Below are 12,523 nucleotides of genomic sequence, written 5' to 3' on the forward strand. Positions count from 1 at the left end.
GGTTGCAATAGTGGATAAGCAAGGTGCACATTATGAGTAACAAATTATTAATAATATTATATTGATAATAATATTATAATGTAATACAATATTATACTAATATAATAATATTAATTATATATTATATATTAAATGTAATACAGTAGAGTCTCACTTATCCAACATTCTGGATTATGCAACGCATTTTTGTAGTCAATGTTTTCAATACATCGTGATATTTTGGTGCTAAATTCATAAATACAGTAATTACTACATAGCATTACTGTGTATTGGACTACTTTTTCTGTCAAATTTGTTGTATAACATGATGTTTTGGTGCTTAATTTCTAAAATCATAACCTGATTTGATGTTTAATAGGCTTTTCCTTAATCCCTCCTTATTATCCAAGATATTCCCTTATCCAAGGTTCCGCCGGCCCGTTTAACTTGGATAAGTGAGACTCTACTGTATTTTAAATTATTTTATTGATTATTTGGCACACACAATCCAATGTACAATAAGAAAATATACATTCAAAAACAATGGGACGTGTCCAGATCCGTACTCAAATGGCAACCTGTACTGAATAAATAAGTACAGTAGAGTCTCACTTATCCAAAATAATGGGCTGGCAGAAGCTTGGATAAAAAATGCATTGGATAATCCAGAACGTTGGATAAGTGAGTGTTGGATAAGTGAGACTCTACTGTAGTATCTATTTTTATTTTTGAATTTGACCCGTAGCTGCTGCATTTCCCACCTTCGTCTTATACTCGAGTCAGTAGGTTTTCCCAGTTTTGTGATAAAATTAGGTGCCTCGGCTTATATTCGGGTCGGCTTATATGGGATGAGATATACTTTGAACAACTACAGCAAAAGGTGCTGCAGGATGTCCCACAAAAACAAAGTTTTTGCAGTTTAATACACTTTTTCCATGTTGTATGATAGAACCAATTAGGAAATTATGTTTATAACCCAGGAATAAAAGTCATGTTCCATAGTGTAATGAAAGGACAAGATGTGAATAATAATAATTATTATTATTATTAAAATTATTTAATAATGAAACGAAATCCAGCATATCTATCTTGTTTGCTGTGTCATACAATAAAATAATAAAATAATAATAATAATAATAATAATAATAAACCAGTGCAGGTGGTCCCGGTGGTGATCGGCGCATTGCGTGCCGTGCCAAAATATCTCAGCCGGCATTTGGAAATAATAGACATTGACAAAATCATGATCTGCCAACTGCAAAAGGCCACCCGACTGGGATCTGCATGCATCATCCGAAAATACATCACACAGTCCTAGACATTTGGGAAGTGTTTGACTTGTGATTTTGTGACACGAAATCCAGCATATCTATCTTGTTTACTGTGTCATACAATAATAATAATAATAATAATAATAATAATAATAATAATAATAATAAAAACTTTATTTGTATTCCGCCCTATCTCTCCAAATGGTCCACAGGATGCGTCCTTTAAAGCTTACCTGGCCTCTGGGGTGGCCCTATTTTCCAGCAAGAGGGCAGCCAGCTGTGGGGAGCGGAGACCATCCAGAGCTGCCTGCCAGGAAAGAGGGAGGCTGCCCCACAAGTTGTCTGTGAAAAACTCCTGCAAGAAAGAAAGGCAGCAAAGACTATGAAGGTCGCATCCCAAAGGCCCACCACGGTCCAACCCCCAAAAGACGTGACATACGATGATGTAGGCATCCGTGATGTGGTTGTAAAGAGAGAGGAAGCGAGTAATGTCTGCCGCTAAACGTTTCTGCTCCTCCAGCAAGAAAGTCTTCATGGCCGAAGCCCACTGCAAACAAGGAAAACAAGGTATGTGGGAGGACAAAGCAATGCTGGGGAGAGGAGCCAACTGTAGGCATCCTTTAGTTCAGTGGCTTCTTCCCAAGAGCCTGAGACAGGGCTGAGCCTCTATACCTCTCCTGAGAGGCCTTTTAGGCCCAAAGGGCGGGGTTAGGGGTGGGGGCGGGGCCTCTTCCCAAGAGCAGAGACAGGGCTGAGCCTCTATATCTCTCCTGAGAGGCCTTTTAGGACTAGAGGGCGGAGCTAGGGAAGGGGGCGGGGCCTCCTTCCAAGAGCCTGAGACAGGGCTGAGCCTCTATACCTCTCCTGAGAGGCCTTTTAGGACTAAAGGGCGGAGTTAGGGAAAGGGGTGTGGCCTCCTTCCAAGAGCCTGAGACAGGGCTGAGCCTCTATACCTCTCCTGAGAGGCCTTTTAGGACTAAAGGGCGGGGCCTCTTCCCAAGAGCATGAGACAGGGCTGAGCCTCTGTGTATCTCTCCTGAGTCACTTGTTAGAACACAGGGTCGGGGTATAGAAGTTCAGCCCTGTCAGGCACTTAGGAAGAGGCCCCGCCCCCTCCTCTAACCCCGCCCCCTGTGTTCTGGCAGGTGCCACAGGACAGGGATAGAAGCTCAGCCCTGACTCAGAGATCATAACTTCGCCTATCCCAGTCCTGGCTGCCAACCAGGCTTTGAAGCTGCAAGGCTATTCAATGCTAATCAAGATATGGCCAATGGCAACATTCCCACTTGCCTCCAAGAGACAAGAGTTCTTTCTCCCACAGATACATAAACCCCACTTCTCTAGTTTTTAACAGACCTCACAACCTCAGAGGATGCCTGCCATAGATGTGGGCGAAACGTCAGGAGAGAATGCTTCTGGAATATTTCCATAGAGGCCGGGAAAACTCACAGCAACCCAGTGATTCCGGAAGTGAGTCTTCGTCAAGTGGCAACCCACCTCGCTTATTTGCATACGAGGCTGCTATTGGTGGGAGGAGGTGGAGGCCCCGCCCCTAAATAGCAACTCCCAACGGGACTTCAATGAATGGAAGGGACCAAATCTGGTCTCTCACCTGCTGTCCCCCTCTCCTTGTCGTAATGGTTCGGTCCCACGGGCGCGCATGCGCAGGCGCGACTTACCGCTTTCCAGGCTGCCGGGGCGTTCAAGTTTGGTCCTTCCCGGCTCCCTTCGCTTGAGGGTAGAAAAGGGACTGTGAGACAGAAGGAGGAAGAAAGCGGGAGAAGAGCCTAGAGTGGCCCCATACAATAGACTTCCGGTTTGGAGCGGAAGCGGAAGCTGTCCAGGCTCGTGTTGATGAATGTGTGGAGGTGAGTTGATTGCCGTGAAAGGAGGGAGGGGCGCGGGGGGTTGAAGGACACGCAGGGAAGCGGGTTCACACGCAGGGCTCGACACGTGTCGCCGTCGCCAGGCCACAAGCGCTTTCCGATGAGCTCAGCGCCTGTCACAAAGCCTGCCCTGCCGCCTGCCTCCTCCTCACGGTGGCCGCGATGGGGAGAAGCGCGGGCGGAGCCGGTAAGTGAGCCAAGGGTGTGAGGCGGCAGCGGAAAGGGCCAAGACCATCCCAGGCCGCACCCAGAAGAATGGAGATTTAAAATCAGGGCACTACATAGAGAACAAAACTCAGAAAATGGGAATCCCAGACAGGAATCAGTCACGGCCAGCTAACACTTCCCAACAAAGGATTCAGAGTCAGGCGCAGCCAGACTTTGAAGCTGCAAGGCTATTCAGTGCTAATCAAGAGGGCCAGTTTATTTATTTATTTTATTTTATTTACTACATTTATATCCCGCTCTTCTCACCCCGAAGGGGACTCAGAGCGGCTTACAAATCAAATGAACATACAATATATTATTAGAATAGCACAATATAATAATAATAATTAATAAATAAACTTTATTTTTATATTCTGCCCCATCTCCCCGAAGGGACTCGGGGCGGCTCACAACAGGGACAAGCCCGAAACAACAACACAACATATTTGACAAAAAAACTTAAAACATTCCAACGATACACAAAATAAAATAATGGGCAATACATTAAAATCGAAGCAGATAAAATCATTTATTATGACACAGCAAACAAGATAGGCATGCTGGATTTCGTATCAAAAAATCACAAGTCGAACACTTCCCAAGTGTCTAGGACTATGTGATGTATTTTCGGATGATGCTCGCAGATCACAGCAGGGTGGCCTTTTGCAGTTGGCAGATTGCGATTTTGTCAATGTCTATTGTTTCCAAATGCCGGCTGAGATCTTTTGGCACGGCACCCAGTGTGCCCATCACCACCGGGACCACCTGCACTGGTTTCTGCCAGAGTCTTTGCAGTTCAATCTTGAGGTCCTGAGAGCGGCTGAGTTTTTCCTGTTGTTTTTCGTCAATGCGACTGTCACCTGGGATGGCAACATCAATGATCCAAACCTTTTTCTTTTCCACAACTGTGATGTCTAGTGTGTTGTGTTCCAGAACTTTGTCAGTCTGGATTCGGAAGTCCCACAGTATCTTTGCGTGCTCATTTTCTAATACTTATGCAGGTTTGTGATCCCACCAGTTCTTTGCTGCTGGGAGGTGGGACTTGAGGCATAAGTTCCAATGAATCCTTTGGGCCACATAGTTGTGCCTCTGTTTGTATCTGTGCGATTTTCTTACAGCAGCTGAGGATATGATCCATGGTTTCGTCAGTTTCCTTGCACAGTCTGCATTTTGGGTCATCAGCGGATTTTTCAATCAAAGGCCTTAATTGCCTTTGTCCTGATGTCTTGCTCCTGGGCTGCAAGGATCAGGCCTTCCGTCTCCTTCTTCAGGGTCCCATTCGTGAGCCAGAGCCAGGTCTTCTCCTTATCAGCTTTTCCTTCAATTTTGTCAAGGAACTTTCCATGCAGTGTTTTGTTGTGCCAGCTGTCAGCTCTAGTTTGTAGTGCGGTTTTCTTGTACTTTTTTTTTATCTGCTGTGTTTTGAGGGGTTTCTGATTTTTGACTTCAATCAAAGCAGGTTATTATTATTATTGAGAAGGCCCCCTCTCTCATTCCCACCAATTGTGCTTGGGACAGGGGAAGGACCAAGAGCAGGCCTCCCCCGTCGACCATAGTGTCCGAGCTGGTTTGTATATGAAGATGCGGTTTGTCTTTGTAGTCTCTTCCAAGTCTATGATTCTTTCCTCTTTTTCCCCTTTTCAGCCCAACATGGTGTCGTGTCTTGTGTGGTGATTCCTCCATCCTGTCGCCATAGAGAGGCGCCTGCCAGTCACTTCCTCCCCATGCTGACAGCCTGCATCCAGAGGGCACCATGTCGGATCTCATCATCAACCTGGACACCACCCTTCCCGCCACCGGGAAGAAGAACTCTGAGCTGGGCAATAAGAAGCACCAGCGCTTTATCCGGCGCCGGCACTTCTTAGAGAGGAAGGGCTTCCTGAAGCAGAAGCAGCTTCCGCCCTCCAATGCCAGGCCCAAGCGGGATGCCTCCCACGGATGCCCACCGCTGGACAAGGACAAGAAAAGGCAAAAAATGGATAGGCAGGATGGGCCAGCCGGCTGGGGAGGAAACAGCGCGTGCCGGGAGGATGGCTCAACTTGCCGGCCAAAAGCATTTCCCAAGGGGAATTCTGCGGCTCATGGGGCCAAGGAGTCAGGCAACCAGTCCTGCCCGCCTTCTGGGGACCTTTCGTCTTCGGGCAAAACGGGAAGCGGCTCTGCCAGGTACAACGGGACCCCGGAGCCCAACTGCAGCGCAAAAACGCTCCCGAGAGTTGACCTGCTGAGCGAGTATGAGAGCGGACTCACCTTGGCCCCAGCAGCTGCTAAGCCCAGCAAAATGGTGGCCATCGACTGCGAGATGGTGGGCACAGGGCCTGGCGGGCGGAACAGCGACTTGGCAAGGTGTAGTGTGGTCAGCTACCATGGCGATGTGATCTATGACAAGTACATCTGCCCACCCAGCCCCATCACCAACTACCGGACGAGATGGAGCGGCATCAGGAGGCATCACATGAACAACGCTGTGCCGTTCAAGATTGCCCAGAAAGAGGTGAGGGTGGCCATGCCCCTAGAAAGGCTCTAGGTCAATGATGGGCAACCTTTTGCGCTTGGTGTGTCAAAATTCACCAAAAAACCCTAGCATGATTTGGGTGGTGTGTCACTTCGAGAGAGAAAAAATCGCAATATGTATAGTTTAAATAACAAAAATATATAATTGTAATATATACCTGTATTTAATAAATCAAAAACTATTTACAGTAGAGTCTCACTAATCCAAGCCTCGCTTATCCAAGCTTCTGGATTATCCAAGCCATTTTTGTAGTCAATGTTTTCAATATATCGTAATATTTTGGTGCTAAATTCGTAAATACAGTAATTACAACATAACATTACTGCATATTGAACTACTTTTTCTGTCAAATTTGTTGTAAAACATGATATTTTGGTGCTTAATTTGTAAAATCATTACCTAATTTGATGTTTAATAGGCTTTTCCTTAATCTCTCCTTATTATCCAAGATATTCGCTTATCCAAGCTTCTGGCCCGTTTAGCTTGGATAAGTGAGACTCTACTGTACTACCATTATTTCCATGTACAACAATCTCTGATACCTCTTGCAGCTTCCACGCTGATTTCTCTCTATTCTAGTTTCAATGTAGTCATGAATAATAAATAATATAATAATAATATAATAGTAATAATATGATAATATACTACACTAATAATAGAATGATATAATTATATATATATATATATACACACACACACACACACACACACACACACACACACACACAAAAATGTAATATGCATAATTCCTCTGGAGTAAACAACAAAACCACTGGACCAAATCACACCAAATTTGGCCACAAAATACATAGTCATCCAATCAATCTGCATGTGGCAGCAAAAATGTCTAGGCGTGTCAGTGCGGTCACACGTGTCATAGGTTGGCCATCACTGCTCTAGGTACTGCTTTCACCTTGTATGAAAGGCTCAGTGTGAGAAGTGTTCTGCACTCCTGCTCTTGGGAAGGAGAGGCGAGTATATTTTCCAGGTCTTTGCCATTTAGGGTGAGTGAGTCAGTAGGCTTTGCCTCCAGCCACAACCAGTCCTCCTGGCCTACCGATGGAGTTGTCCTACATATTACCGTCATTTCTTTGTGCTTTACTGAACATGCTGTCTTGAGTTGGTGGGTGTGAGAGAGTTGGAGATCCATCCTGCAGGAAGGTTGCCTAATTTCAGTTTGCCACCTGATTTGATGGGCCAAGTTGATCCAAGCTTCTGTCTTGATTGTGTGTTGCTTTCCTTAGAAAGCATAGTGAAATAGGGTGGGCTACAGATACAGAAGTGGGAGTTCCTTGGCCTACATGTTGGGAATTCTTTCTCTCCAAACCCTAGTTATCCTTCCCTGTTGCTTGCTTGCCTTCTCAGCTTTTGTGTGTTGACTGAGAACCTCTCCCTCCTTTACTACCTCCTTTCCTTTCCAGATTCTTAAACTCCTGTCAGGGAAGATTGTTATCGGCCACGCCATCCACAACGACTTCAAGGCCCTCAAGTATTTCCACCCCAAATCGCTCACCAGAGACACCTCCAAAATCCCTCTGCTCAATCGCAAGGCCGGCTTCCCAGAGAATGAGTCGGCCTCCTTGAAGCGCCTCACCAAGCAGCTCCTCCACAGAGACATTCAGGTAAAGCACCTGCCCAGTACATCCAAGTCCTTGGCAGGTTTGTCTTTGGCAAGATATGAGGGATGTCCAAGGACGGGAGAAATATGCATTTCCCATTGCTGCTGCCAGTCAGCATTGCTAAACGCCCCCACATGCCCCATATCAAGGTAGCCTCTACTGTTTTTGTCCCATTGGTGTTTATGTGTGCCTTTAGGTAGTTTCTGGCAGGTGCCCTCAGGGAGGTCTTAAGATAATACCTAATAATGGTAATAATAATAGTCATTTCTTACAATATAGTGTTTATATATATGAAAAATAATAAAATAAAATAATGATCATTTCTTACAATATCTTATATCTATATGAATAATAATATAATATAAAATAAAAATTTTCTTATAATATAATTTTATATATATGAATAATGAAATAATTTCTTACTATATATATACACACGCACATACGAGGGCTATCCACAAAGTAGGTTACGTTTTGGATTTTAAAAAGGACAAAGTATAGGAGAAATCATTTACCATATGCAGCTGAAAGACACATCCCAATACTACACTCTCACGTAATCCCCATTGAAATCTAGGCACATCTCATATAGATAAATGAGTTTGAAAAGGTCTGCTCCCAGTAAATTTGCCACCTCTCTCCTCCGTTTCCAACAATGGAGGCGTGGCTGGCAGCGCAGCGTTTTGGCTACACTGCAGGAAGGGAGAAGGGGGAAGAGCTGAGGACACAAGCGGGGAATTTATTGGAGCAGTACTTTTCAAACTCATTTATCTATATGAGACATGCCTAGATTTCAATGGGGATTACGTGAGATTGTAGGGATGTGTCTTTCAGCTGCATATGGTAAATAATTTATCCTATACTTTGTCCTTTTTAAAATCCAAAACGTAACCTACTTTGTGGATAGCCTTCGTATATACACACACATACACACGAATAATAATAGTAATAACTTCTTACATTTACCTGCTTCTCCTTTTGATTCAAAGGTGCTCTCTGTATTTTAGAGCAGAGCAATAAAAAATTTAAAAAATCTAAAGAAAAGTCCCAAAACAAAGTCTAAACCAGCTGAGGCTGTATCTCAGTTTCTCGCTGGCCCAGGGACTGCCTCTGGTGCTGAGCAAGAAAATCAAGGGACTTAGTGGGGCTTCCTTGGGGTGGTTCCTCCCTCTTTCAGCCTGCCTTTCTCTCTCCTGTCCAGGTCGGCCAGAATGGCCATTCCTCCGTGGAGGACGCCCGGGCCACCATGGAGCTGTACAAGGTGATTGAAGTGGATTGGGAGAGGCACCTGGCCAGCTGCCCACCTCAGGACTGATTCCCTCCGGAGGCCCTGAGGGACTTTGGCCAAGGAGCTCCTGGGAGATGGGTTGCCCTGGAGCCCCTGCAGGCAGGGCAGCAGCGCAGGACGGAAGGCCCAGCCGTCAGAAGGGGGGAGAGGGGTGGGGGGTGGGCAAGTAAGGGTCCATTACATTGTTTCCACCCGAAGCCGGTGTTGTGTCGGCTTGCTTCTCTGAGGCGCTGCCCAGTCTTCTCCTTGGATGGGAAGCCCCAGACATCTGCAGCGGTGCTATCAACCCCTCCTGGCCTGGGATTGGGTCTTTTTCCTTCCTTCCGTGGACCAAGGTGGACCAGCTACTCCTTTTAACAACCAGTTGTCTTTGGTTCTTAAACAATCGCATATACCTGTGGAGAAGGGGACAACATCAGCTCCCTTGAATCTGATCCTTAATTGCTCTCCTTGGGCTGGAACGTGCCTGGAAGCAACTCCTTCTGGTGCCTTCGTTTGGCCCAAATCAGGGCTTGGCCTCCTTCTTACGTCTCCCTTTTGGGGGCCTTGGAAGCAAATGGCTTAAGCTCCCTCCCTTTGGAAATGGGTTGTGTGGGGAAGCCCCATAGATTCCTCTGCTGACTGCAGTAGCTAAGCAGTGAGAGCATCATGCTGCATAGTTAGGCCCTCAGGTTCTGGAGCCAGGCCACTGTTTCTCTCTTGCTTGTTCCTTTGTCTTCTTTGTTCTCTTTGGACCAAGAAATGCCATTTCCTATCTTGAAACATGAGGCGGTGTGGAACTTGCTCCTTAATTCAGTCTATGGGTGAAAGAATGCTTTTACCTGTAATGCAAATGCCCTACACGCCAATGGGGTGCATCATTGCCTTATGAAATCCTCGGTGAAGGCAGCCAGAACTCTCTAAAAGACAGAGGTCCTGAGAAAGCATGATATGTCCTCTTCTTCTTGGTGAGCACCCATGTTGCAGCTGAGATACAAGTGCAGCATCTGGACCTTTGGTGAGGGTCATCCATCGGATTTTGGCCGAAAGGAGCCATGTAAATTAAATCTTAATGCGGTTCAAAGCTAGCTTCAAGCTGGCCGCTAGATAACGGAAACGCACAAAAGAGAACCCTTAAGGCACATTTGGTTTTATGTAACACCACCTAAAACTCATTCTGGTTCATTGATTTTTTTATGTTATAATCTGCACAGCGATTTCTTCAGTTCTGGTTTTAAACTGCATTAAATGAGCAGTGTAGATGGTGTCTAATTGAATTATGTGTGCCACTCCCCCCCCCCCCCCCCAATTCCATCTCCATTCTGCAGTGTCTTATTATCACTCTCTTGTAAGAGAAATCCTCTCCTCCCATGTGATCATACTAAAGGAAATGGCTAAAACACAAATTTACTGGTTCTCCCAGCTGCTTTGGCGTTTTCTCACTGAATAAGCCAGGAAGGAGAGCTCTGAATCAGACCCCAAACTGTTCCCTTCTCCCCATCTTCCTCTATAATAAATAATAATACAGTAGAGTCTCACTTATCCCAGCTAAACGGGACGGCAGAAGCTTGGATAAGCGGATATCTTGGATAATAAGGAGTGATTAAGGAAAAGCCTATTAAACGTCAAATTAGGTTATGATTTTACAAATTAAGCACCAAAATATCATGTTATGCAACAAATTTGACAGAAAAAGTAGTTCAATACGCAGTAATGTTATGTTGTAATTACTGTATTTACGAATTTAGCACCAAAATATCACGATATATTGAAAACATTGACTACAAAAATGGCTTGGATAATCCAGAGGCTTGGATAAGCGAGGCTTGGATAAGTGAGACTCTACTGTAATAAAATTTTATTTATATACCGCCCTATCTCCCGGATGGGACTCAGGGCGGTTTCCAAACATAAAAACAACACAAACATTACATAGCAACATAATAACTCTATGAAGTGCCAGGTGGGACAAAACAGAATTGTGTTATCAAAGGCTTTCATGGCTGGAATCACTGGGTTGCTGTGAGGTTTCCGGGCTGTCTGGCCATGTTCCAGAAGCATTCTCTCCTGACATTTTGCCCACATCTATGGCAGGCATCCTCAGAGGTTGTGAGGTCTGTTGGAAACGAGGCAAGTGGGGTTAATATACCTGTGGAATAATGTCCAGGGTGGGAGAAAGAACTCTTCTCTGAGGCAATGTTGGCTAGCTTGATTAGCATTGAATAGCCTGCCTGCTTCCTGCCTGGTGGAATCCTTTGTTGAGATGTGTTAGCTGGCCTTGATTATTTCCTGTCTGCAATTCCCATTTTCTGAGTGTTGTTCTTTATTTACTGTCCTGATTTTAGAGTTTAATACTGGTAGCCAGGCTGTGTTCATTTTCATGGTTTCCTCTTTTCTGTCGAAATTGTCCACCGGTTTGTGGATTTCAGTGGCATCTCTGTGTCATCTGACATGGTGGTTGTGAGAGTGGTCCAGCATTTCTATATTCTCAAATAATATGCTTGGTTCATCAAGTGCTCTGCTATGGCTGACTTCTCTGGTTGAATTAGTCTGCATTGCTTTCGTGTTCCTTGATTCGTGGTTGGGCAATGCTGCGTTTGGTAGCCTCTATGTAGACTTGTCATGCCGGCCACACGACCTTGGAGGCGTCTACGGACAACGCCGGCTCTTTGGCTTAGAAATGGAGATGAGCACCAACCCCCAGAGTCATTGGACACGACTGGACTTAACGTCAGGCGAAAACCTTTACCTTTTATGTAGACTTGTCCACAGCTGCATGATATACCTAGACTTCTGGAACATGGCCATATAGCCTGGAAAACTCACAGCAACCTAGTGATTCCAGCCATGAAAGCCTTTGACAACATAATTGGGAAACTGATGGAAAATTCCTTGGCAGGACAGAATTCTTATTTGGGAAGCAAAGTCTCACATTTGCTTGATCGTCCGCATCAAAAGACTGGGGAGGCTTGCGTCTTTGAGGGCAGAAAGCCAACACTGCCAATGCACTTGCCCCAAATTCTTTCTTTTGTTTTGCGGTTGGTCATCAAACAAAACACTGTTTGAAAGGGGAGCATGAAAACAAATGCTTTTGCCAAACCGGTTTCTTAAATGGCTCTGAAAGCTCCCCTATAACAAAAGACCTCCTCCCTGGGTGTTATTTTGCCAGATATTTGTCTGAGTTGGCTGGGGACTGTTTGCCTTTTGCTTTGTTTAAAAAAAGATTAAATGTTTGACCATTTTCACCTTTTGCTGCTTTTGTTGAGCCCTGTGAGGATGGAGAACCGGGGCCTTTTGTGCCGCCAGAGGGTGCCCTCGGCTCGGCTTTTGGGATCTGGCTTCAGCAAGGCGGCAGCCAAGGAACAACTATGTGCCAGACAAAAGCTTTTAAAAGTGAAATATGGTCTTTGTCTTGGAAACAGAAGGTGGGGAGAGGAGCACCTCCATGATGCAGTGGTCCCTCGTGAGGCTTTCCTTCAAGACAGCTCAGTGTGTGGCCCTCAGTCTCCTCCTCACAACAGAAAGCCAGCCCTTGCATTTAGGTTTGCTCCTTTCCTTTTTAGAAAAAATGTTATTTTTTAATTCAGGAATGCAAATTGAAGGATACGAACACAATAGCAGGAAAATAGCTTTTTTCATAGTATTTAAAACAGGGATCCCCAAACTAAGGCCCGGGGGCCGGATGCGGCCCATTGAAGCCATTTATCCGGCCCCCATGGCACAAGGGCAGAAGGGGGTTGGGCTAAATGACCCAAGGGGTCTCTTCTCTTCCAACCCTT

The 12,523-nt window shown here is 45.4% G+C and overlaps 2 protein-coding genes across 6 annotated transcripts in view; one reads left to right on the forward strand and one right to left on the reverse strand.

Moving 5' to 3' along the window:
* The window catches only part of mettl25b (methyltransferase like 25B), a 20,657-nt gene extending 17,604 nt beyond the window's left edge, over positions 1–3,053 (reverse strand). For 2 of the 4 annotated variants that reach the window (XM_062964869.1, XM_062964872.1), the window contains exons 1-3: positions 2,607–2,759; positions 1,690–1,797; positions 1,484–1,605 (exon numbers count right to left, since the gene is read on the reverse strand). In XM_062964869.1, the coding sequence (XP_062820939.1) occupies positions 1,484–1,605; positions 1,690–1,785 (218 nt within the window). In that variant the 5' untranslated portion in view covers positions 1,786–1,797; positions 2,607–2,759. The other 2 variants (XM_062964870.1, XM_062964871.1) reach the window with 2 other exon arrangements.
* Positions 2,997–11,989, forward strand: isg20l2 (interferon stimulated exonuclease gene 20 like 2). 2 transcript variants are annotated; one of them, XM_008122053.3, is made up of 4 exons: positions 2,997–3,118; positions 4,988–5,837; positions 7,280–7,480; positions 8,679–11,989. In XM_008122053.3, exons 2-4 carry the CDS (start codon positions 5,097–5,099, stop codon positions 8,790–8,792), a joined length of 1,056 nt encoding a protein of 351 aa, XP_008120260.2. In that variant the 5' UTR covers positions 2,997–3,118; positions 4,988–5,096; the 3' UTR covers positions 8,793–11,989. The 2 variants fall into 2 exon arrangements, with proteins under 2 accessions (XP_008120260.2, XP_003228457.2); XM_003228409.4 differs by lacking the exon at positions 2,997–3,118 and adding an exon at positions 3,167–3,323.
* The last annotated feature ends 534 nt before the right edge of the window (positions 11,990–12,523 follow it).

The sequence above is a fragment of the Anolis carolinensis genome, unplaced genomic scaffold (assembly GCF_035594765.1).
Source record: "Anolis carolinensis isolate JA03-04 unplaced genomic scaffold, rAnoCar3.1.pri scaffold_14, whole genome shotgun sequence".
Lineage (NCBI taxonomy): Eukaryota > Metazoa > Chordata > Lepidosauria > Squamata > Dactyloidae > Anolis > Anolis carolinensis.